The sequence below is a fragment of the Clarias gariepinus genome, chromosome 8, assembly GCF_024256425.1.
Source record: "Clarias gariepinus isolate MV-2021 ecotype Netherlands chromosome 8, CGAR_prim_01v2, whole genome shotgun sequence".
In the NCBI taxonomy this organism is placed as follows: domain Eukaryota; kingdom Metazoa; phylum Chordata; class Actinopteri; order Siluriformes; family Clariidae; genus Clarias; species Clarias gariepinus.
In genome coordinates, this window is record NC_071107.1 from 23,515,683 (window position 1) to 23,543,091 (window position 27,409).

At 40.8% G+C, this 27,409-nt stretch overlaps 1 protein-coding gene and 1 pseudogene across 2 annotated transcripts in view; both read left to right on the top strand.

Annotated features, from left to right (window-relative positions):
* ppm1ba (protein phosphatase, Mg2+/Mn2+ dependent, 1Ba) overlaps window positions 1-26,777 on the top strand; it is a 52,740-nt gene extending 25,963 nt beyond the window's left edge. Inside the window, exons 2-6 of one of the 2 annotated variants that reach the window (XM_053501853.1) lie at window positions 12,672-13,509; window positions 14,785-14,902; window positions 17,026-17,137; window positions 17,833-17,894; window positions 24,675-26,777. In XM_053501853.1, coding sequence (XP_053357828.1) covers window positions 12,682-13,509; window positions 14,785-14,902; window positions 17,026-17,137; window positions 17,833-17,894; window positions 24,675-24,733 — 1,179 coding nt within the window. In that variant the 5' untranslated portion in view covers window positions 12,672-12,681 and the 3' untranslated portion in view covers window positions 24,734-26,777. The remainder of the gene's footprint in view (window positions 1-12,671; window positions 13,510-14,784; window positions 14,903-17,025; window positions 17,138-17,832; window positions 17,895-24,674) is intronic. The other variant, XM_053501852.1, reaches the window with a different exon arrangement.
* Window positions 4,834-8,791, top strand: LOC128528881 (uncharacterized; annotated as a pseudogene).
* Window positions 26,778-27,409: the final 632 nt, after the last annotated feature.

Below are 27,409 nucleotides of genomic sequence, written 5' to 3' on the forward strand. Positions count from 1 at the left end.
TAATTGTTCCAACAAACAATCTGCTACATGCTGCGGTACTTTTCTGTTTTTTTTGGACATAGTGGATTTTTATTTTGAACCTTGAGAAATTAGGGGCCAAATGGCAGTAACCTTTACACAATTTGCAGTTTTTGTTACAATTAATGGTGTAGCTATCTGTCTGTATCTATTTTTGATGTAACCGTAGCAATTACAAATTCGGAACACTGTAGAGATATGGGAGATCTGCTTTGTTTGATTTATAAGCTCCAACTCCAGTCACATACACTTCCAATTTTTCTGTCAACAAACCAATTCATTGAAAAGGAAAGCAAGTGGAAAATGTAACACTAATGTGCCTTTTTTTAATCTGGGTGATTTTTGACCTCTTAAATCATGCACCTTGTGGTATTTTGTACAGGTAATTTTTTGCTCTTTTCATAATGTTGCTTAGGGTGTGCATACTCTGATCAGTTAAGCTCATGCAGAAACCTGAAATGTTTTGCTTTGGAATATCTTTCAGTTTATCTACTTTACAGTGTAATTGATTATAACGTTTGTGGTCACAGTCCATCCACTATTGATTAAAGGCCAGTTCATCATCAATTCACGTATTTTCAATTCACGTATATACTTTTACTCATATTATGAATTTTTCTTTTTTTTCTGTTTGATTACACCACAATATCTTTAACACGCACAACAAAGACAAAAGCGATATCTTTACATGCATACAGTATACATCTCAAAAAGATAGATTATAGTGTTTTTTTTTCCTCTGAAAAGTGAAACACTCGTATGATTCAAGATTCATTTTAATGTTTGTTTTTTTTTTGCTAAATACGGCCATCCACCATCTCAAAATATTAGAACATTTTATTTCTAGTTAAAAATACTAAATAAAAAGTACTATTTATTCAATAGAAATACTGTGTGTATCATGGGCTAGTTCGGTACACGCAGCTATAAACATGTGGAAGACTGCTGACCTGTCCAGAAGATGATCGTCAACACCCTCTGTAAGGAGGTTAAGCCACAGAAGGTCATCATTGAAAGCGGTGGTTGTTCACATAGAGTGCTGTATCAAAGCAAATGCATGGAAAGTTGCCCAGAAGAGAAGAGTGTGTTAAGAAAAGGTGCACAAGCAACAGGGATGACCGCAGGCTTAAAATTGCAGCGCATAGCCAATTCAAGAACTTAAGAGCTTCACAAAGAATGTCTAGAGTCAGTGCATCAAGATCCACCACACACCGCCACCTTTAGCAAATTGGCTACAACCATTACATTCCTCATATCTAGCAACTTCCTCAAGAGGAAGATGATAAACACCCCCCCCCCCAAAAAAGGGATGAGCTAAAGGCTGCTGGTTTCATTAGCCCCGAGAGCATAATTTACTGAAGTTGAACATTTTTATATTGTAAATCCTTTTCTGATTAATCTAATTTTTTTTTCTTTTTTTTTTTTCTGTAAGCCGAATTCATAGAAATAAAAAAAAGACCAAATATTTAAATTGACTTGTAATTTGTTTGGAACATATGAGGTTTTTGACTTTTTGAATTAAATTATGGGTGGAAAAAAGACATTTTATCTGGTCTTCCATTTTTTTTAATCCACTGTAAGCAGAAATAAAAGGCTTAATTGTAATGTACATGCAAATTTAAACAACTTCACAGATGTACCACTGGAAAGTTACTTATTTGTGTAGAGCGAATATAAGAGATGTGAGAGGACATGTATGATGCTTCAGTGCCAAGTGACCGAAATGCTTTGATCAGTCCTTACAATCTGCTTCCTGCCAGAAAGGTGATCCACGTACCGACGGAGCCAGGGACTTGCCAAGTAACAAGTTTCTCTTGTAGGAGCTCAAGGACATGGGATGATGACTGGTGTCTTGAAGCATGCTAGAACAGTATTTGGCTTCAGTAATCAGTTCAAGATGTCTAAAGATGGATGTCTGCTGTCACGAAAGGCCCTTCAGATAGTACTGTTGAAACCCATTGTATTTATTACTGAGCCAAACTGCGATATATTTTTTTAATTAACTCCCTGTGACCATCTCTGCTTCAGTTGTAGTCAGTTGATTATGTGCTGCACCTGACAGACAAAACATAACTGGTGTTTAAACATATGAAACATTAGTTCAACCAATATTTTTTACGTGATAAAGCTTCCTTGAATGTATTGTTAGTTAAAATTTTTGACACCAAATTTTGCAATTCTGCTGCATGGGAGTTTTAATACAGTGATCAGTGATCACATGTGCTGCTAGGTCAGTCATGACTGGCAACAGAACAACTGCTGGAAATAAAAGCAGATGCTTCAGAATTGACACTAACGAGGTTTTCACCAAAGTGATGAAGATTGACGGAAAATATCAACATCTCTATAGCGTTTGCTGCTTCAGAAATGGGATGTTAGGGAACATTAAATCGATTTTGCCAGAAATTCCTTTTCACAGGATGGAGATTTCGGAGTTTTCTTAAGTAAGATTATAATCGGTGATAACGTTCAGCCCTCAGCGTCTTTGTGTCCGAGGAGCACGGCAGAAGCAGCAGGATTATCAGGCATGCTTTGTGTGGATTTTTGGTAGGTGCACCCACTCCATGCTTCAAGAGCAAAGAACCTCAACATGTTTATTTCACTCAGAGCTTTTTCTGTTTTGCGTTAGTAGAATACCGTCTGTTGGAAAGCGAGTCTAATCTTTATATATACATGTCGAATGTGGTTACGGTTCAGTGTGGGTGGTTAGCCATGTGTAGAAGGCATTTTTTGAAATTCTTATGTTCAACTCTGAAAACACAAGGGACTCTTTAATAAAATTAACAATATACTGTCAATAACAATAACTTTTTTTTTTTAAGTTTAAGAAGTTGTTTTTGCAGTGTTTGCGTGAGGATGTTAGATGGCTGATTGACTGAGCCTGAAGATTTAATTATCTCAAAGTTTCTAGGTTGCAAACATCAAGTGATAACTATTACAACGGATATTGTATTTGACTCCTCTTTCTTGAATTTAACTTTTTTGTACTGTCCTCTTCAAGAGGTAGAGGGGAACAAACCCTAGTGCTTACAGGCCAGAGTTTAGTACAGTTTGGTATTTTATCTAACATACTTGTTTCAGCACTTCTTATTTACTTCTAACCTGATCATTCTAAGAGTAGAGGACACTGTTGGACGCTTGTCACGATGTTTGGAATGTGATGAATACTTTGGGAGAGATACAAAAGCAAATTGGTTTGGTAAGACAAATCTTTGCAACAAATATGTCATTATAGTTCATTCAAGTTGTGTTCATACTATGCTTAGAATTTTGAGTTTAGTTGAAATCCTTGTATCATCATATACTGATTAGCTAAAACATTTAAAGCTCGAAACATTAGGCTCAGTATTGTGTGGGTTCCCTTTGTGCCAATAGAGACTGGACTTGCGTGTATAGACTATTCTTGGGTCCTTATGATCATGTCGCCAGTTTACTAGTGTATAAAACTGATTATCGGTGTTGTACTTGGCGGTGGTGTTAGTTTTGTGGCTGATCATTGTATCTCTAAGTACTTTTGATGCTCATCACTAGTACATACAGCCTGTAGATGGTTATTTTGATAAGTACATTTTTAATGATTGAGATGATTACTATAAATACTTTATTCTTGTGATTTTAAAACTATTCGTGTATGACCAACTTGACCTTCACCTGAAGATGTTTTTTAGGAAAAAAAACTCCAGAGTAATTCCATCTCAAATCAACCAATGAAAGAGAAATTTTCCACCATCACCTCTCAGATTTTGCTGATTTTTTCACCAATTGTTGATCTTGCCATGAAAATAAAAAACCCCAATTTTTTTGTCCCAACTCCCACTCGTTAAAAAATGGCAGCCATCTCAATTTTTGGCCTCAAAGTGCTTTTAGACATGCCACGCCCCTTTTTGAAATCCTGTTTTCCCTGATAACTCGCTTGCTTTATGTCATATGGAGATGAAACTGGGTATATTTATGTAAGTTTTTATGTAGATTCAGATTCTGCAATCGGAATTTGGCTATCTGCTGTGGTTATGGAGATATTTCTGAAAAACCGTTTTTTGGGGGTACCCCTTTTCGACCCCCCAGAACCCAAGGTCTGTATGTATATATGTTACTCAAAAAAATAGGGGTTACTTCACATCACCTTATCTTGAAAATAAATAAAAACCAGGGGTGTGTTATGCCCTGTTTTATAGAAATCATCAAAAATTAATTGTCCAGGTTTTGCAACATTAAATGATTTGACACACAGAAATGTACTGCAATATCTGTAGAATACTTAATGCATACTCATAAAATCTGCTCCTTTCAAAGTAAAAGTTACCTCAAATTCTTCTGTAATGCATGTCTAGTCAAAGACTGATAATGACGTTATTTATCTCTGTACACTAAAAGGACTAATCACAGTTCCCTTTCAGTCGATTCACTCGGTACAACACATATAGTATGGGATATCACGCCCTCTCGTGTCCTGGCTGAAGCCACCTTTATTCACGCCGTAAAGGCAGGCAAACCTGTGGTGACGTAGGTGTAGCCCCGCCTACACCTATAAACCATCGTCGCCACGGTTGACCCTCAGTTCTTACGCTCTTCACCTCGCTGTGAACACCTTTTCCGTAGAGTTTTCTAGGTGCTGCTAGTAAACTCTACGTTTTACGTTGAAAGACTGCGCTTAAAATCAGCTTAACTGCTCTTGTTGGCGTTAGCGACAACAGCCTCATTTTGGTGAGTCGTCTACCCGCGGGGCGCTGACTTTTAAGTTTTCTGACAGTCAGAACATTAGCAACATCTCAGTTAGTTGGCTTCTGTTTAGCTGTGCTAACAGCGCTAGCTAAGATGAGCATGCAAGCTAATGTAGCTAAGAAGAGGTCCGCTGTTCGCCCCTGTCCTCAGGAGTGCGGCTTCTCCTTGCACGAGAAGGACCAGCACGAAGCGTGCCCCGTCTGTCTGGGGATTCTCCATGCTAGGAGAGCTCTAGCTGAGCCAGAGTCATGTGAGCTTTGTCGCCAGCTCCGGCGTTCAACGCTGGAAAGACGGGTCACGTTCGTGGAAAGGACCCTGGGGAGAAATACAGTCGCTCAGCAGGACCCCCTCCTTTCCGAATCAGCAGTCCCAGCTTCGCCTGTGTCTGCTGACGAGGAATTTCCGTCAGAAGTCCCCGCACCTAGCTGGGCGGACCAGATGGAGTATCTCGAGGGTTCGGAGGACCGTGGGCTCTCCTACAGCGCTGGCCAGCAGCCAGGCACCGAGCAGCATGCTTTCGAGGACGATGACGTGCTCGACATCGGCCTAGAGATACATGGCTTGTCGGAGGACGAGCATGAAATTGTGCCGCCTGTTCAGAGCTCCGCTGCTACTGCGTTAACCGCTCGGGACGACACTTCATTTTTTGCTCTCTACCGCCGAGCGGCTGAGAAGCTGGAGGTGGAGTGGCCCTCCCCGCAGCCGGCTCAAAAACCGTCAAGGTTCGCGGGATTTTTTCTTCCTCCTGAACCGACAACAGTTAAGAACTGCTTGCCCATGTTTCCCGACTTTGTCGGCGAATTAACGTCGTCATGGAGCAAGCCGCTGTCGACCCGTGTATCAGTGCCCGGTTACGGACAATATTTGGAATTAGACGGAGCTGAGAAGGCAGGACTAGTTAGCCCACCGCCAATGGAGCCATCTTTGGCTGCTTATTTGGCACCCTCGCACAATCATGGAGTGTCTGGACCTACTCTCCTTCCGTCTAAACATTGTAGATTCTCCTCTGCCCAGCTGGAGAAGATTTATCGCGCTCAAGCGGGCACTGCTCGTGCGCTCAATTCCGCTACGCTGCTTCAAACATATCAGGCAATGTGTTTGGCAGAGCTCGGCTCACTGGTGCCTCAGGAGAGCCCGTTCTGTGCGCTGCTTAACGAGGTCAGGACAGCGACAGACTACATTTTGCGCATGTCTCGTTGTGCGGCTCTTTCCCTCGGAAGAGGGATGGCGAGCGCAGTAGTAGCACAGAGGCATTTATGGCTCACGCTCTCTGACATTCCTGATAGAGACAGGGCTGTCTACTTGGACGAACCGCTGTCTGCTGAGGGTTTGTTCGGCCAGTCACTCGATGCCATTCAGGCAAAGTTTGACTTCAGAAGGAAACAGGCCGAAGCGTTGCGAGACATTATTCCGCGACGAGAGGTGAAGCCCAAACAGGCTCGAAGTATGACCACTCCGCGACCACCTCATAAGAGCCTCCCAGGCAAAACCCACGGCAGTCGGCCTGGGGTATGGGCCCCCCACCAGGCGTCCGAAAGGATTCAGCGACTAGAAGGAAGAATCCTCACTCCTCCTAGCTCAGATTTTAAAGAGAGAGGAGCTCTGGCAGCAGGGAGACACTGCTTCTCCTCTCTCAATGCCGCCCAAGAGGCCGCTACGTTATGTTCAGGAAATCAGTCCCAAACGGCGCTGCACTTCCCTAACACAGTCTCCCAAGCACAATCCCCCCCCCTCACACACAAGTGTTTATGTTCGAGTTATGAACCCCAGTTGGGGCGTGTTAAAAAGTTCTCAGGGACTTACAGCAAGTACCCTCGATGTTTGCAGTGTGATTGCCCCAAAAATGGTGCATTTTGTAAATCATGTGAATGTTACATTATTAAAACCAATAAAGAATTTTCCTGTTTACAATGTTGCAAAACAAAAAAGCCCAGTGCCATCGATGAGGCTGCACTCTGGCGAAACGCCAGGGGGCAGCAGACCCCTTTCAGAAACCAATGCGGGCCGGTTGGCGTCCCACGTTCTCGAGTGGCGCGCATGCGCAGTCTCGACATGGGTGCAAAACACAGTCGCTATGGGATACCGACTGCAGTTTCGCGTAAAGCCACCGCGCTTCTCTTCCATAATCAACACCGAGGTGTCGGACGACGCCGCAGCGGTGCTTCGGGAAGAGATAAATTCTCTTCTGAGCAAAAGGGCGATTCAAGTGGTGCCTCCTTCGGAAGCGAACTCAGGTTGGTACAGCCGGTATTTTGTCGTTCCGAAGAGGGGGGGAGGACTGCGTCCTATTTTGGATCTGAGAATATTGAACACGTTTCTAAGAACGTACAAGTTCAAAATGCTTACTCTGAGGCAACTGCTAAATGCAATAGGCCCGGGAGATTGGTTCACTACGATCGATCTCACAGATGCTTATTTTCATATAGCGATCTTTCCGCGCCACAGAAAGTTTCTGAGGTTTGCATTCGAGGGCGTGGCCTACGAGTACCTAGTGCTGCCGTTCGGCCTGTCACTAGCTCCCCGAACGTTCACGAAGTGCGCCGAGGCGGCGCTGTCTCCTCTTCGGGAGAAAGGCATTCGCATATTAGCCTATTTAGACGACTGGGCACTGATAGCGAGCTCAAGCGAGCAGGCAGAGAAACAGACAGCACTAGTTCTGTCTCACATTCAGACTTTAGGGTTCTCAGTAAATATGCAGAAAAGCTCACTGATTCCGAGTCAACAGTGTTCATTCCTGGGTCTGGAGATATGCTCCGTTACCAGCCGAGCACGTCTCTCAGAGCACAGAATAGCCGCGTTTCAGCGCTGCCTTGCTCTGTTTCAGTTGCAACACAAACTTCGTTTCCGAGTGTTTTTACAACTAATGGGAATGATGGCGTCTATGATCACTGTGGTGCCTCTCGGGCTGTTGAACATGCGTGCGTTTCAGCGCTGGGTGCGCTCTCACCGCCTATGTGCGGCGCGCCACCTCAACAGGAGGCTGACGGTGACACCGTCATGCATGTCAGCCCTTCTGCCCTGGAGGGAACCCAGGCTATTACGTCAGGGCTCTCCGATAGGCAGGGTATCGTTTCGCAAAGTGGTGTCAACAGATGCCTCCCTCAGCGGCTGGGGCGCTCTGTGCGACGGCTCCGCGATCAGGGGGGCGTGGTCACAGAAACAACGCAGGCTTCACATCAACTATTTGGAGCTGTTAGCAGTGTTCTTAGCCCTGAGTCATTTTCGTCTGGCTTTAACAGGCCATCATGTTCTAATCAGGACAGACAATACAACAGTGGTGTCGTATATAAACAGACAAGGGGGGACTCGTTCACTTCCCCTGCTGAAACTCTCTCATTCTCTATTGCTATGGTCCAGTGTTCATCTTCTGTCACTCAGGGCCACTCACATTCCAGGGCACCTGAATTTGGGGGCGGACCTTCTATCCAGAGGGGGCCCGCTTGTGAGGGAATGGAGATTACACCCATGGGTGGTAGCTCAGATCTGGGAGCGCTTCGGCAGGGCAGCAGTGGATCTTTTTGCATCCAAAGAAAATGCTCACTGCCCACTATTCTTCTCCATAACAGGATCGCAATGCCCCACTGGGGATCGATGCGCTGGCACACTCATGGCCCCCAGCTCTATTGTATGCTTTCCCTCCGGTAGAACTGATTCTGCCTGTCACAGAGAGGGTACGTCAGCAGGGCCTGTCACTAATCCTGGTGGCACCTCATTGGCCGGCGAAGTTGTGGTACGCAGAGATAGTCAGCCTGCTAGCAGCAGAACCATGGAAACTTCCTCTCCTCAGGGACCTTCTGTCTCAGGCAGGGGGAGAGGTAGTGCACCCGCGTCCCGAGCTGTGGAACTTGCACGCTTACCTGTTGAAAGGTCCAATTTGTTAGCAAAAGGGCTTCCCCCGAATGTGATTGAGACAATCCAAAGTGCTCGGGCCTCGTCTACTAGAGGTTTATATGCTTACAAGTGGCGAGCATTTGAGCAATGGTGTCAAGAACATAATGTTCTTCCATTTCAGTGCTCCATGGTGGAGATTTTGTCTTTTCTACAAGAACTATTAGAGAAAGGCCTTTCCTTTTCTACTATTAAAGTGTACTTGGCGGCTATATCAGCCTGTCATGTTGGTTTTGACGGAGTGTCACCAGGGGCTCATCCGCTGGCAGTACGGTTTTTAAAGGGAGTGCGACGTCTGCGACCCACTACGAGGTCCAGTGTTCCGTCCTGGGATTTATTGTTAGTGCTTGAGGCCCTCTGTGGTCCTCCTTTTGAGCCAGTTGAGTCTATAGATATGAAAATTCTTTCATATAAGACGGCACTTCTTCTTGCTTTAGCATCTGCTAAACGAGTGGGCGATCTCCACGCTTTATCCGTGCATCCATCCTGTACGCAGTTTGCTGCTAATGGGTTAAAGGTTACTCTACGGCCGAATGCGGCCTATGTACCGAAGGTCGTCTCCACTGATTATAGCTCTATGGTCTTTGACCTTTATAGCTTTTTTCCTCCTCCTTTTGCTTCTGATGAGCAGAGAAAATTGCATAATTTGTGCCCCGTACGTGCACTACGAGTGTACATGGACCGTACAGTAGATATGCGCTTATGTGATCAACTGTTTATCTGCTTTGCCAGTCCAGTAAAGGGTAAAGCGCTGTCTAAACAGCGGCTTTCCCATTGGATTGTGGAGGCTATTACACTAGCTTATAGTAGCAAGAGTGTCCCATTGCCTCTGGGTGTGAAAGCACATTCAACGAGAGCTATGGCAACATCATGGGCTCTGTTCAAAGGAATGTCTGTGGGCGAGATTTGCGCGGCAGCCAGTTGGTCCTCACCACACACTTTTGTCCGGTTCTACCGACTTGATATAACGGCCCCCTCGGTGGCTCATTGTGTCCTCTCTGCGGGGTCCTTAATGCAGTAGAGTAGCTGTCAGGGTTCTTGTGACTAACTTTGATAGATACTCGGCGGGGCGTGAATATATGTCCCATACTATATGTGTTGTACCGAGTGAATCGACTGAAAGGGAACGAATGGTTATGACTATAACCTCTGTTCCCTGAAGGAGAGGAACGAGGTACAACACATTGCTGCCCCGCCTCATAGTTACGCTCGGCGAAGAGCGGCTATCGAACTGAGGGTCAACCGTGGCGACGATGGTTTATAGGTGTAGGCGGGGCTACACCTACGTCACCACAGGTTTGCCTGCCTTTACGGCGTGAATAAAGGTGGCTTCAGCCAGGACACGAGAGGGCGTGATATCCCATACTATATGTGTTGTACCTCGTTCCTCTCCTTCAGGGAACAGAGGTTATAGTCATAACCATTCGTTTTTTTTCATCACCCTGGGTATCTGATTCTGAAAGAACAAAGCCCACAAAAAAGAGTTCATGGAATAAGACAAAAAGGTACATGTACATGTACGAGACCTTTCAAGTTGCAGTGACACAAATATCATCAACTAGGAAAGGCATGCACTTGATGTGCATGTGAAGTAACCCCTATTTTTTTGAGTAACATATATACATACAGACCTTGGGTTCTGGGGGGTTGAAAAGGGGTACCCCCAAAAAACGGTTTTTCAGAAATATCTCCATAACCACAGCAGATAGCCAAATTCCAATTGCAGAATTTGAATCTACATAAAAACTTAAATAAATATACCCAGTTTCATCTCCATATGACATAAAGCAAGCGAGATATCAAGGAAAAGAGGATTTCAAAAAGGGGCGTGGCATGTCTAAAAGCACTTTGAGGCCAAAAATTGAGATGGCTGCCATTTTTTAACGAGTGGGAGTTGGGACAAAAAAATTGGGGTTTTTTATTTTCATGGCAATATCAACAATTGGTGCAAAATCTGTGATCATGTGGTGGAACCCACTGGTTGATTTGAAATGGAATCACCCTCCACTTTACATAATTTTCTAACTAAATTATATCACTTTGTGGTAGCTGGTGCGTGGTTATCCTGGATGAGAGCGCTCCCATCAGAATGAAAATGTTTAATCATAAAATCAATAAAGTATCACTTTGCATTGATTTGCAGTTACTCTTCTAATGTAAGAAGTGAACCAGACCATAGCCTCTTTCCCCAAGCCTGTTAAAGGTGGGAATATTGTGCCTTCATTATGCCTTACCGATCTATGTTAAAGGCACAGAGATGGAATTTGGCGTTCTTGTTGCAAAACAAGAATCACAGTTAACCCACAGAAGCAAAAAAACTAGTTTAAAAGGGAAATCAAGGAACAGGAGACTGATGTTTTGAGATGTGTGCAATTTATCACCGGGAGATTCAAAAACGAAACTGTAGGCACATAACCATGCAGGAAAGAGACATTCAAAGATTATCATCTAAAATGAGAGCAAATTAGGCAGACAGGGAGGTCTGGGTTTTCTTTATTCTCTGAGTGGAGTGTTGTGTTTAATAAGGGGTATAAATGTGCAGGGCTAGCAGAAGCACCTCAGCACCAAGTTCATATGTGATTGTTGTGAAATACTGCTATGCAGGCAGTCTGTGATATGTGTAATGCCACTAGAATCTGACATTGTTATATTACTTGTCACACTGGACTCTGGATCCCTGGAATGCTTTTTAAAAACACAGATTAACTGTTCAGTGGCTGAACAGTCCATATTCATTACATCCAGTAAATTCTGATATTGTCTGTTACCTGACATTTTATCAGTATGAGCTTTCTTTCTCTTGCAAGACTTTTACTCCCCTGCATTTTTTTTGTTAGGTCCTAATATACACTTTTACGATAGGGAGTAAGCATTTGGTTTCATATCTGCCTCCCACACCTCTGCAATATTTTTGTCTCCCAATATACACTTTTACGGTATTGATTGTTTGGCTTTGAAATGTTGATCTTGGTGTGCACCACGCATGCACTCGCCTACTTGTCGAAAATATATTGGAGGATGACTCACAACCATATCTCTCTGTGTAGTTTATTTCACAATTCATATATCACCACATTGACTGAAATTCTCGTAGGATCAAATTATTTACTACATTTGTTTAGAATTGTAACAAAATCATTGATTCTGAATATTTATAAAATCCTGATACTAACTGGATCACAACACAAGTCAAATCAGCACGTAGGTATTGTGATATCGTATCAGATGGCCTCTGATTCCCATCCCCAGTTTCTAATAAATTCCAGTCAGTTGAGCTGTTTGTGTGGCTCAAGCACCAGATAGCTGTGCACCAATCATAGACTCTGCAAGCATCCGAACTACTACTTACTTGCATTTATTCTTTTTAAAGCACAGGAGATCACGGTTTAGCTCATTGTGGTGTTTTCCCTGATCCCCAACCATCTGATAAATGTCCAGGACAGGGCCTCTACTACAAGACCAGGGTTAGAAACCTGTGCTGTAACCTTGCGTGACTGTTTACTAGTCAGTTAGAAAAAAGTGCAGCTAGTTTAGATTGATTTATTTATTTTTTAATGGTAGTTTATATATATATATATATATATATATATATATATATATATATATATATATATATATATATATATATATAAATTCTTTTTTTTATTGTCATCTATACATAGTAGTATGTTGCACAATACCTTTTGCTTGTGTATTATCCTGTTTATAACCACAAACACAATAGTTTATTGTTTATACCTCCTTTTAGGTAAATAGTCTACATCCTCAACATGAATTGCAAATGAGTATTGCTTATTTGCTGTAGCACACTCAAGTTTGAAAAGTTGTTAGCCATAAGCATTAGATAAATAGATAAGTCCCATTTGGCACACTGTCTATACTGGTTGATGTTTTTTTATTTATTATTTTTTATATTACTGCTGTTTAGAAGTAGCCACCGTAAGGTGTCTGTGTTGTCTTCTTTAATGCTTTACGATGTTAAATTAGCCTACATATTTCAATAACTTGCTCATCTTTTCCTCCCTTTTTTTTCTTTGCTCTAGCTGGTAAGTCATGGGGGCGTTTCTAGACAAACCCAAGACGGAGAAGCACAATGCCCATGGTGAGGGAAATGGCCTGCGCTACGGTTTAAGCAGCATGCAAGGATGGCGTGTGGAAATGGAGGATGCACATACAGCCACAGTGGGTTTACCACATGGCCTTGATGACTGGTCTTTTTTTGCTGTATATGACGGGCACGCAGGCTCACGCGTGTCCAACTACTGCTCCAAGCATCTGCTAGAGCACATTGTGGCAGCGTTACCAAGCGATGCACTAGGCCGCACTGTGGAGGCTGTGAAGAATGGCGTGCATGTAGGCTTCCTGCGCATTGATGAGGACATGCGTGGCTTCACAGACCCGCGCGACGGCGCCGATCGCAGTGGCTCCACAGCCGTGGCTGTAATGCTTTCACCTGAGCACATGTACTTCATTAATTGTGGTGACTCACGTGCACTGCTTTGTCGTGACGCACGTGTTCGTTTCTCTACGCTCGACCATAAGCCATGTGACCCACGTGAAAAGGAGCGCATCCAGAACGCCGGAGGCTCCGTCATGATCCAGCGTGTGAACGGCTCTCTGGCCGTGTCACGTGCTCTGGGCGACTATGACTACAAATGTGTGGAGGGCAAGGGCCCCACCGAGCAACTGGTTTCCCCTGAGCCTGAAGTGTTTGAGATTTCCCGTGTGCCAGAGGAAGACGAGTTTGTGGTGCTGGCCTGTGATGGCATATGGGACGTGATGAGTAACGAAGAGCTGTGTGCCTTTGTGCGCGCCAGACTGGAGGTGTCTAATGACTTGGAAAAAGTGTGCAATGAGGTGGTGGACACGTGTCTGCATAAGGTAGATGAGCTTTCTTCATATATATCACAATATAATTTTTTTTTACACAATTTTTAAACACATTTCCGATATTTCGATATACATTTGAATATTTGAGTCAACGGTTTCTCTCTCTCTTGCGCTGGGGAATTGTGGGTAATCAACTTCCCTGCTGGGTCTTAGTGTGCGTCTTTTACTGGTATAATCAACATCCGCGCACGCGTGTACTGTTTACTGTGACCACGTGTGTGTGTGTGTGAAACATAGTTAATTTTTTGTTTGTTAGCCTGTTTGTACAGTGCGCGTATAAAGCAAAAGCAAGTCTCATAGAGGGTAAAGATCCATTTTTCCTCTCCTCTCGTGTTTCGCGTTTGTGTGTAGGGCAGAAAGTGTGTGTGTCTATGTGTGTGCGAAGCCGAAAGGAGGTGTGTGTGTGCGCGCACTTCGCACACACATAGACACACACTTGCCTTTACACGAAAGGAGTTGGAGGTGGGTGGGGGCTGTAAAGGCGTGTGTGTGTGTGCGCGTGCGCACGCTTCTGCTAATTCTATTAATAAGCTGGAGTCTGAGAGTTTTATTTATTTGATAGTTTATTTCACATTTCTTCTTTGTAAAGGCTAAATAGAAATAAAAAGTGAACCTATATATATATATATATATATATATATATATATATATATATATATATATGCTCCATTAGGTCTCATTTTAATAGGAGGAGCCTGGAGGTGTTATAGACTTTGCAAATTCTGTTTGCAGACATCTATTGTGTGTCCTCGGCGTTTTTTTCCTGCGGCTTTTTAATATTGTCCATATTGATATCGGAATTAAATTGTATCGACCAAAATTAAGAAATATATCATAATATAAATTTTTGCCATATCGTCCAGCCCTATTCTCCACAAATATGGTAAATAACACGGTTATTTACCAAATTTGCTGTGTGACTAGCTCAAACTACATGACGTTTCACACAAAGATGACATTTAATTTTTCCTCACTGTAATCTCCTCCTGTCCTGAGACAGTTTTTTTTTTTTTTTTTTTTTTTTTTACTTATGGTGTGAATGGCCAAAAGGTTCATGTTTAGATTCTTCTGGCCAAAAAAGATACAGTTGATTTATTTTCTGTTACTTTTAAAATTTCTACAGTTGTCTATACACCACATTGTAGTTGATTGGTTAGAAAAAAAACTTCTATTATTCAAGTTCCTATTTCAAAATCTTTAGAGAAATATATATTTTTTTCTTTCTGGAACCTTAACAGAAAATTTCAATTTATCCTTACCCTACAGGGAAGTCGAGATAACATGAGTGTTGTGTTAGTGTGTTTGCCAAACGCTCCAAAAGTATCAGAAGAAGCAGTGAAGAAAGATGCAGAGTTGGATAAGTTCCTTGAAACTCGTGTGGAAGGTAAGATTTTATAATTTTTTGGTAACCTTTTCCTCACATAATGAAATTTGAGGAAAAAGAAAATGCTGACATCATGTCTGTCCTGAAAATCAGCTTCTGCCTTAAATTTGTTTTTCTCACTGTCTAAAATGTTTCATGCGAAATGAGCCTACAGAGTACACTGTACGGAGCCAGGTGCACATAATAAGCAGCAGAGCCAGATGTCTAGGGGCTTAGGAGCCACCAGGGGGGGCCTCTAATCAATGTTCTCTCCTAATCGTGTTTTGGTAAAGTTAGGCAAAGTTCAAGTGAGGAAAAAGAAAGGGAATTAGTATGGGTGTTTTATTTATTACCCAAAAAATCTTACTATTTACCTAGTATATAACTATAGTGTTATCATTCAGTGCAGTAGTTTTTGGTCTAGGACAGCGTGTTTGTTTATTTGTTTATTTATTTATTTATCAATCTATCTATCTATTTATTAGTTATTTATAGTTATTATCTGATTTAACAAACTTGGCAGCACCCAGCGGACCTGTGGGGTTTTATTGCTCATCGCACCCACTGTGCTTTCGACAAGCATTGTAAGCATTTCACTACATTTCGTACTGTGTATGACTGTGTATGTGACAAATAAAATTTGAATTTGATTTGAATTTGAAGCAATATACGAGGAATAGCAAAATCAGACTTTAGAATCTCTGCTTGCTTAATGACTCTAATGCTCTGCATTTTTCTAATGCAGTCACACACTGCTCAGCTTGAGAGAGAACACACACACACATGTTAAAATATACAGTACTTTCCAAATGGACACTGGATTTTAGTCACCTCATCCAAAGTACTGGATTCTGTTGAAACATTCTGCAGAATTGTGGACAGTGTATATTATTTTAGTTTGTGCTTACTTCAGTAAGGCTGCTAAAGGAGTGCTTTTTGTTTCTGCCCAGAAACCAGGAAAAGAAAAAAAAAAAAAAACTCCCAGCATTTTAAGTGATGTATTCATTTAAAAGTAACACACTCTGTTTTGGCACAACACACTGTTAGCATGCACAGTCTGACTTCTGTCACCTGCCTAACTACATTACACATTAGCTAAGAATGCATTCTTAAGGGCACTCACTATTATTTTACAGATCTGCAAGGAAACAGTAACTAGCAGTAACTGTAGTCATATCCTATACGACAGTACAGTATAAAAACTGTTGTGCAGGTCTGCTTATTTGTTAAACTCATCAGCCAGACTTGTTCGACATCAGTTATGTGTTATATGAGAACATCAGAACTCCGAGCCAAATTTCAGTCAGTCTTGGTGCTGAGTTGCTCAGGCCGCATGCTGTATGAGACAGGACAAAATAAGGACTAGAAATAGACCTGGAAATCGTTCATTGCTTTTAATCTGTCTTAAAGTACTTGTTGAACAGCTTGCCACGCTTTTTAAGTTACACCAGTTGCATTTTTTTGACTACTTATTTCTGGGCAACTCAAACCCAAGTTTGACTTACCCAGTGGGCTAGTTAATAAATTTGCTTCCCCCCCTAAAATTTCCATTGTCTGACACTGCCTCTTTTGTTTTTCCTCTTTCCTCTTACTTTTTTTCTTTGTTGCATGCTGCACATAATTTGGCAAGCAGACACGCGTTCAAGTTAGTTTTTTTGGATTATGTAAACGCGCACAAAATAGGTTTGAATGTTGGGTCATGGTTGGGGTAACACCGTGGCAATGTTTGGCTGCATGCTGAGAGGGCCTTAGGGAGTCGTCAGGGCTGCTCCTCTAGCTAGGAATGTTCTGGCTGAACATCTATCTGGCAGCAGGCCCAGAACAGTCCGAACTGAGCTATAGGGTATCCTTCAGTCCCGCTGCCCTTCTTAAACGTTTCCCCACCTCCACACCGTCCTACACTCCCCAAGATGCTCTCAATTGCCATTCACAAAGTTTATACTATGAATGCTTTTACCGCGGGTGCTGTTAAACTATGTGTGAAATGATTTATGTGAGGGATTTTGTTATTTTTGGCTGCCCTTTCTGTGTCTAAACTTATCTGCAGGTTGTACTAGAGACCAGGAATGTCACATGATCTCTATTATTTGTGTGTTCAACAGCCTGTTAATCTGTCAACTGTTTTTTTTCCCTCTCTCTCTCAGAACTCATTGATAAAGCAAGAGAAGAGGGAATTCCTGATCTGGTACATATCATGAGAAACCTTGCCACAGAGAATATCCCCAACCTTCCACCAGGGGGAGGCCTCGCCAGCAAGTGAGCATGCACATGCAAACACGACCCAACAGCTAGCACACCCACCCACTCACTCTCACTCACTCATCATCATTACCGCTTAGTCCTGTATTCAGGGTCGCGGGTAGCCAGGAGCCTATACCAAGAGACTTGACGCACGAGGCAGGGTACACCCTGTACAGGGGCACACACATACACACACTCAAACACTATAGGCAATTTGAGAACACCAATTAACCTAACCTACATGTCTTTGGACTATGGGAGGGAACCGGTGTACCCGGAGGAACCCACCAAGCACGGGGAGAGCATGCAAACTCCATGCACACAGAGACGGGAATCGAACCTGGCCGGGAATCAACTCGGACCCTGGAGGTGCAAATCGACAGTGCTAACTACTACACTACCGTGCCGCTTACCTAGCACACCGTGAATTTTTAAGTACAGTAGTTTGCCAGAGACATGCATTGTACTTTTAGTGTATTCTAGAGTTTAAGATTTTTTGTTTCCTTTTATGTTCCCTACATTTTTTGTTTTTTGTTTACTGCTTTGAATTTGGTCCTTCACAAAATATTTTTATATTGATTTGGAAAGCTTTCAGTGGACAATCCCATTTAAAACATAAACAGGTTTTCTTAAAATCTGCAAAACTAACAGAAGCTCTGATTATGAATAAGGGTCTAAAAATTAGTGTCCTTTTTCCCCCCTCATTGCAGGCACAGTGTTATTGAGGCTGTGTATAACCGGATCATCCCCCAAAGAGAAGATGATGGGGTAAGTAAGCGTTTTCTGAGTTTAAATCTCATACTGTACTCCCAGGAAGACTGTACGCACCCTACACAGGAGTAATGTATCCAATGTGTGCAGCTCTATCACATGTGCTTAGTTTTCATAATCTCATAATGAAACTGTGCTACATCTTGCTCTCAATCTCTTGCTCCTGCTGTCACTCACTTACACAGCCTATCCAAAACAGCTACACAGCTGCAGTGAGCTCATCTCTCTGGGCAACTGCAACAAAGCACAAAGGCTGAGATCACCACACCAAAAAAATAAAAAAATTAGAATCCCATAGAAAAACACCCACACACCAATCATACGAGGACCCAACAAAGAAAACCTCTTGAAAAAAGTTTTCTACTCACACAATGTACTTATGTACAGTGGGGCAAAATGTATTTAGTCAGCCACCAATTGTTCAAAGTCCTCCCACTTAAAAAGATTAGAGAGGCCTGTAATCGTTCATTATAGGTATACCTCAACTATGAGTGACAAAGAAAAAAAAATCCAGATTTTTTGAGAATTTATTTGCAAATTATGGTCGAAAATGAGTATTTGGTCAATAACAAAATTTCATCTCAATACTTTGTTATATACCCTTTGTGGGCAATGACAGAGGTCAAACATTTTCTGTAAGTCTTCACAAGGTTTTCACACACTGTTGCTGGTATATTGGCCCATTTCTCCATGCAGATCTCCTCTAGAGCAGTCATGTTTTAGGCCTGTCACTGGGCAACATGCACTTTCAGCTCCCTTCAAAGATTTTCTAAGAGGTTGCAATCTGGAGACTGGCTAGACCACTCCAGGACCTTGAAATGCTTCTTACGAAGCCACTCCTTCGTTGCCCCCCTGTCCTGTTTGTTTGGGATCATTTTCATGCTGAAAGACCCAGCCATGTTTTATCTTCAATGCCCTTGCTGATGGAAGGAGGTTTTCACTCAAAATCTCACGATGCATGGCCCATTTATTCTTTTTTTTATCCGGATCAGTCGTCCAGGTCCCTTTGCAGAAAAACAGCCCCAAAGCATGATGTTTCATCCCCCATGCTTCACAGTAGGTATAGTGTTTTTTGGATGCAACTCGGTTTTCTTTCTTCTCTGAACATAATGTTCTATTTTGGTTTCATCTGACCATATGACATTCTCTCAATCCTCTTCTGGACATGCTCCCTAGCAAACTTTAAACGGGCCTGGACATGTACTGGCTTAAGCAGGGGGACACGTCTAGCACTGCAGGACTTGAGTTCCTGGTGGCGCAGTGTGTTACTGATGGTAGGATGATGGAACCTTTGTTACTTTGGTCACAGCTCTCTGCAGGTCCTTCACTATGTCCCCTGTGTGGTTCTGGGATTTTTGCTCCCAGTTCTTGTGATCATTTTGAACCCACTGGGTGAGATCTTGCATGGAGCCCCAGATCGACTGAGATTATTGTGGTCTGATATGTCTTCCATTTTCTAATAATTGCTCCCACAGTTGATTTTTTTACACCAAGCTGCTTACCTATTGCAGATTCTGTCTTCCTAGCCTGGTGCAGGTCTATAATTTTGGTCTTGGCCATAGTGGAGTTTGGAGTGTGACTGTTTGAGGTTGTGGACAGGTGTCTTTTATACTGATAACAGATGCCATTAGTACAGGTAACGAGTGGAGGACAGAGGAGTTTCTTAAAGAAGTTGTTACAGGTCTGTAAGAGCCAGAAATATTGCTTGTTTGTAGGTGACCAAATACTTATTTTCCACCATAATTTGCAAATAAATTCTTTAAAAATCCAATTTTTTTATCTTTAAGCAATAGTAAAAGTATTATTTGTATTAGTAATATAAATAGTGGGATACTTTTGATCATCTTGTGCTAAAAGATGTGTGTATTTAATTAAGATACAGTATGAGTTTTAGTACTGATAATATTTGACCTTTTTTTTAAATCGGAAAATGCATTTTCTAGTGACCTCTAGCAAGCACAGTGCAGGGCCAGAGTGAACCGTTGTTTGCATGAAAATTTAAATTGTGTGCTTGTGATAAAGACTTAAGTGCAATAAAAATTCAGGATATATCAAAATATTAAACCTCATGCCCTGTGATAGCTAAAATAAATTAATGCATGGCTCAATTACATGCTGATACAGATGAGCTTCATGCTGTCATCACTAGCTCTTAGCGAGAGACAAACATGCAAGATTTATAACACAATGAGAAAATATTCCATGAAATGGAATAGCTCGCAGTACTCAACAGTACTGAATAACTTGCTCAGTTATCTTTTTAATCGTTGGAAGCCAATATTGTAATTGAATGTAGAAAGTTGATTAAATGCACAGCACTAGGTTAGTGTCCTAATGTGTCAAAGCTAAGTAGTGCAGCTGACCGTGGAAAGATAAGATGCAGTATGACACACAAGTTGAAGATTGAGTTCTTACGTTTGCATAGATGGCCATAGCTGTAAGGACTTTGATTTCAGACATCAGAGTCCTTACAGCTATGGTAGGTTTGGAAGGTTGTTTTAGTTCCAGTTGTCGAATTCTAAATCAAAAACGGAGAGATCCTTATGATATACTGAGAAAATGCAGTCGACTATTAATGCTACAATGAAAGTCCTTTGTTTTGTTACAAGCGCTTTTTGTTCATGGCCACTGTTTCTAAACAGTTTACCACAGCATTTCTGTGCTAAAGTGGAGATACGGTGTACAGTACAAAAATGCTGTCTTATTTATGTAGTGGACATCCAGGAGGTAGTGCTGGGTCTGCAGGTGGGGTTGTGCCGGATTCTTACTCAATCTGTGTAGCTATTGATTGTCTTTCTCATCAACTTCAGTTTATTATGTGATAAGGCCAGGATTTTACAGGCAGTTGTGTCTCCTTGACTAAGTGTTGGCCAAAGTGCACAGTACTTGTAATCAGTTTGTCTATCTGTCTCCCCCTTCCTGTGTTCTATTGTTAGCACATCATATTAGATACAGATACATGGCTTGTATTAACCAGAACAAACGGCCCTGCTAAATTCACAAGAAGTTGATAGTCTGACCTAGATTGTTAAGATCTGTGTTAGTTTAGCTCAGTTGTTCTCAAACCTTTTCTGTCATTTCCCACTTAAGGGGTTGGGCGAATTTTCAAGCCCCACTTGTTAACAAAATGATAACGAAAACGGCCAAGTTTACTATTTATTGAAATATCAATTTCTAAACCAATAAGATCAAATAACACCAAGTTTCACCAGATAAAATACACGTGCAAATGTTATAACAGGCTTACTTCGTCACTTATCTAGAGCTTTCTTTTAAAGAAGTCGAGTGGCTTATTAACGTGACTGGGGTGTGTTGTCTCTAAGTGTCCTCCTAATTTGTTGGGTTTCATGCTGTCTTCTGCCAGCGGTTTAAGACACAAAACACACACGGGTCTCTCCTCTTCCCCCACCATGAATCCAAGCGCAACATAGGCTTCATCATGTTTTCCTTTCGGCTGGCTTTTGGGTTGATTAGGCTGATAGTGCTGAATCACCTGCTTTTTCGTGGTCCATGTAACAAATCTATCCATTGACGTTATTATGCTCACACATGCTACTGACCCGGTTTGTGTCCGCGGTAAAGTTAGTTTTATGTTCGCATTTTCTCATCTCCGAATTTAATAGCTGCGTAAATAAACCCGCAAATAAGATACCCACATGTATTTCCTCTCTACATTGTCTTTAAGCTACATCCGCCTTAAATTATACATGTTCAAAAGCATAAACACCATTACTCTCTACAGCACAACAAATGATTTAGGGATCATCGCAAAAAGCTGCACACCAACAAAAAGCGTAGAACAATATTGATCTTCCCTTCTGTTCAGTGCCTGAAAGATCAAAAAGCAACTTTGTTGCCACACTGGAAACTAGAAATGCCAGACTAGTACTGCCTGAAAAAATATAAATTTTTAACAAAAATACAGAAACATCAGCATACACATTGGAATAAATGAAATGACATATATAATACCGAATGTTTCCTTATATGTTGTTCCTCTGCAATTAATATGCCGACGTTAAACCTTATTGTTGCACTATGGTTTCACTTTTTCTCTGATGTTATTTTAATTTACTTGTATTAATGATCCATTTCTTTGCGTGTGATTGTTTAGTTTTGAGTGTCGATCTTTATTGTCAATAAAGAAAAGCATGAATTAGAATAGGTACTTTCCTATTATTTTCCACTAATTTCCTCCAGTTCATTGCGCCCCACCTGTCATGTCTGTATTCCCCACTAGTGGGGCGCGCCCCACACTTTGAGAACCACAGGTTTAGCTGAATAACTTTGACACTTCATCAGCTGTAAAAGGAGTTTGTGTCAGGTCACAGAGTGTTCTGTGATGAAGCAGTTGTTTATTCGGCCTAGGGGTTTACTTCTCTGATGTGAGCTTTTTACAATTACAAATCAGATACTGTTTTGGCTTGTGTAATCAGGGTTTTATTTGTGTATTCAGGGCCTAAATTTGCTCTATACACAGACATGTTCAAATAAAATAGACACCCTATGATAAAATATTTGCTTTAAAATAAAACATTTTTGGACCTAGTAAGGTTCAGCTAATAATATGTTATTACCGCTTTGTTGACTTTCATTTAGTAGCTTTAAGAAATCACGTAGACACGGGAATGAGAGGCTTGCTTTCAACATTTTCAAAAAGCGTGAAGACGCCTTTTGAAGGCCCAGGTTGCAGACCTTCCTTTTTTTATCATAAAACTATAACTTTGTTAACAGTGGAAAGAGCTGTTTGTCTCTGGGATAGTCCACCATCAGAGTGACCAACAATCCGCTTTTTTTAAGATCTGATTTTTTTTTCTTCAAGGCATGATTAAGGATGAGTATATTCTAATCTATAAAGATGGAAACAAAGATTTTATACAAATTTTATCGTAAAACTGTGCATGTTTTATGATAAAACATTTCCATTAATGCAGCCCTCCTGTTTCATTTGGTAAAAGTCTAATGACTAATCATGCTTCCTACAGAAGTATAAAGAAGACTCAAGAGTTATATACAGTATGTATATAAATATATATATCTATATATCTATATATATATATATATATATTGTTTTATATATGTATTATTTATACATAAATGGGTGAGTCTGGCTGTTGGATAGGGCTTGCCTACTTTACCTCATTTACCACTAGCTAGCTTGCTTAGCATTTACTTAGCCATTGTAGCATTTTTATCTAACATTTATTCATATACTAACATTACTTTGCATTAGATTGGACTCAAATTATATATGGATTAACTCATTTTTGAACAAGCTCCCAGTGGAAATTTGAGGAACTGCACATTTTTTCGGAACTGGAGATTGACCCTTGCTCTGAACACACCTGTAAAGATTTCACTGGCATGATTAGATTAATGTTCTGATAAACTGTGCAGGGACTTTGGCAGAGACTACAGGTTGTGATCATAGATAAACTGATGTTAATCGACAGACTGCACAATCAGTAAAGGACTGTTTTATGACTTCACTGAGTATACAACATTGTTTGACATTCAGTGTCGGATAACCCAGTGCAAGTACTTTTACATCGATTACATGATCTCCAGAAACACATCACTTAAACACTATGCCATATACACTAATAACATTATGCCATTAGTTGGATATTTATTAGAAATTATACTACAGGGCTATACAATAGTGCTGTTTAAATCAAATATTGTCAAAAGGTATTTGATAAGCTTTGACTTGCAGTTCCAGCTTTATAATGGTACTTGTGATAGCTGCTTTTTATGGTATGGTGAAGCTTTTTCTTGAAGGGAGAAAAAAAGCTGATTAAGCAGGTCCTCTTTATAACTGCAACAATGTAAAAGATAATAGAAACTATTGTCTTTCTGCTGTTTGAAAGTACTAAATGTGAACATTTATGAATAAATTAAAAATTGAGGTCATATGCAAAGAATAAAATGTATGGTGTTATAAAAATAATCATTGTAATGCAGTTTAAAAATGGAGATCAGCACATTGCTCTGTCTTCCATTCATCCATCCCTCCATCCCTCCACCTATCCATCAATCATTATTCTGTGCAGGGTCACGTGAGTGCCTGGAGCCTGTTCTTAGAATGTTAGGGCAAATGGCAGGATACACCCTAAATGAGTTCCAAAAACATTGAAGGGCACAAGGAGCGCACGCACACACGCACACACACGCACGCGCGCACACACACACACACACACACACACACACACTACGGGAAATTTGGAAACACCAGTCAGCCTACAATTCATGTCTTGGGACTGTGGGGAAAAAACTTGAACGTCCTAACAAAACCCACCAAGCACTAATACAGTATGTTACCAGTATGTCATTATACGTATATTAATATGTTCAAAAGCACACTGAGACTTGCCTTAACCTTGAAAAACACAAGGCGTAGAAGTCTTGGTGTTCTGTCTGTGGTGGTAGTAAAATAGAAAACAAATATTATTGACACATTTGCTCCTGGCAGTGTTAAGTCAGATGGGGCATAAATCTCATTGCTTGGATGCCAATAACTATTTGGAGAACGCTGCTTCAGCTGAACTTCCTTTCTGGTTTAATTGACTTAAATGTCCTGGTTCTTTTTATTGTGACTTAAACATTTATGTACTGCTAATAATTTAAAAAGCTTGATATACAATGGTTCATTGAGGCATTTAATATATAAGGTCTTTTATTTATGTTCATGGTGCTTAAAATTATATATTTTTCTTAATGAATATCTTTGTCCCTCTCCTGTGTCATTCTTTTCTCTGCTACCTCCCTTTGCTCTCTATAGAATGGTGCAGATTTGGAGGACCCGTGGTAGCTGCCCATCCTGAGGGTCTAACGCCTTAAAGGATCCCTCTTTTCACGAGACACCCTTCATACTTTTGTTCCCCTTTTTTAATGAAATTTACAGATTGATTTGGGTCATCAGTAATAAGTTGATGCACACTGGCAAACAGCCTGCCGAAAAGGATTATGGATATTTTTTTCTTCTTCTCTCTCTTTGCCTTTCTTTTTTCTTATTTTTATTTTTTTGCAAAAAACATGAGGGAAAGAAAGAAACTTCAGCTTTAAAAAGTACACGTCAAACCGTAAGGCAGTTTTTGTGCTTTTTTTCCCTTCCTTTTTTCTTATGTGGTTGTCGGTGTTCTTGTTGAAACTTAGCTATGGAGCAGTGCACGCCCATAAGCGTTGTGGTGCCTTTTTCTAAGCGGCTACGGACGGGGGACTCGGGGCTAGTGACTGTTTCATAGCTTTCACCCCTCCGAGCACAGTAGAGCAGCCAGGCAACTTGAAACCACTGCTACCCTCTCGTCCTGCTGGGGGGGACATGGACCATCACTGGCTTTAATCAGGATTTTCTTGTCTGACTATTGCATGTGGAACATGTCTGGAGGAGGACTTGCTACGTTACTACATAACCTGTGTGGAAAAAGTTTGAAGCTTGACAGCTTTTTTGCACCTTTTACACCCCACTGCCCATCCAGATGTGTTCAGATAGATGCTGAAGGAAAGCAACTGCATAAAAATGGCTTCATTCTGCAGTTGATCACTTATTTGGTTGTTATAAGCTTTTAATCCTGCTGTTTAAGAGTATAGATTATTATTATATATATATATATATATATATATATATATATATATATAAAAAAGTATATATATATAAATATTCATATAAAATTTCATATATTTTTTTCCTCCTTGAGTACAGAGTCATTTATGACTTACTGTTTAAGAAGCAATAGAAGAGACAAAGAGTCGTTAGAGTTATTCTGTGTGAAATCACTAGAGGATGATGTCACTCACCACACACTTTAGAGCCACCTTTTTTTTTTTTTTTTTGATGTAATGTGACATTGTAAAGAATCTTCAGCTGTTGTGTATTCACATATTTACTCTTCAGCTCTCGACATCTGAATTGCTAAACATATCAGAGGGTAAGTGATAAAATGGCAGATAAAAGTTGGTTCACGTCCAGGTAGTTTATCAAGCTATCAAGCCTGTCGGTTGTAAATAAGAGTGTGTCCTGATTTAGATCACAGTGAAAGAAAAACGAACACACAAACGATTGCCATCTTAGCTACTTGTCGTAACTTCTGTGTGTTTAGTGAAGAAAAGTATGGGAGAAATTGGAGATATGGAAAGGGAAGTGACAAAGATGCTGTTAAAGACCCTCTGTAATTCCAGATGTTTTATGTTCAGAATTCACGTTTTAATTTTTGTATAACTAACTTTGGTGCCAGTATGAGCTTATGTGATGTGATTACTGAGAGTTTGAAGATGAATATCAGCACAAAGTGACAGCTTTGTGATGGATTTGTTTTTGTCCTTGGTTTGTTACAATTTTACAGCAGCTTCTCTATTGGGTGATTGGAAACCTTTCCAGTGATTTGGCACTGAATGACCAGCGTGTATGCGGTTGCATATCAGCCGTCATCTAAAGAAGGACATGTAACTTCTTTTAAACATACCGAGATTGTGCAAGTTATGTGCTAATGTAACATGGCTCTCCAGGAGCACTAGGCTAAAAGGAATTCTTGGTGCGCAGTGAAGCCACACTACTACTCTGCTCCAGTCGTCTCTGTATCATATCTCTGCCTTTTCTCGCCCCCTGCCTCAGTTCTGAATTTAACCATGCACAGCAAAACTCTAGAATCAGCCTGCCTCCCCACCTCCTCAGAGTGTATTGGAAAATTATGTATTTTTTTGTTTTTGTTTGTTTGGTTACCTGAACACGAATACAAGCTTTATGATGAATTTGCGTATTATTTTCAAACTTGGAGTACAAGTGTAATACTTGTTTTGCTCAAATGCATTTTCAGAAGTCACGGATAACTGCAGTCATGGCTAATGGTGAACTCGAGCAGAACAATAAAGATCAAGTCAAAACTGATTCTCTATCTTGTATTCTAATGCCTTATGAAAAAGTTTAGTTGAAGCTTATTTGGATTTATTTTTTTGTGTAATATTCTCTAAATTCACAGTTTATAAAGTATGCTATTTTGTGTTTTGTTGACCTAGTAAATGTCACAGGAACTTGGTCTTGATTTTTCCCTAATGACCTATTTTTTAAGAATGCGTTAATTACAGAGATATTCAGAAAGAAACATGGTTGTTCTCAAGGACATTTGGAGTTCTAGGCTCAGGAAGATCGAAGTACAACATGAACTGTAAACCTTATCACCGTAGTTGCTATGGCATCATCAGATACTTTGTTTAAATTTAAAAGTATAATTCAGCAACCTTACAGGAAGTTTTTGTCCGCTAAAACCTTATTCATTGCTAGGATTTTTTTTTCATCTGAAAAAAGTGGAATACTATGAGCCAAAATTTAGCTCATCAATGTAAATTTGCCTTTAACACATATGTATTTTTCTGTTCTATTACTAATAATGTGGATAAAAGAATATTTAATATTTTTATTCTATGTGCAAGTAGGATGTTAGAAGTAAGTCAGTGGCACATCTTTTGTCTGTGACTATTAGAGCAGTGGAAAAAAATTTATTCAGTTGCAAATTGTGATTG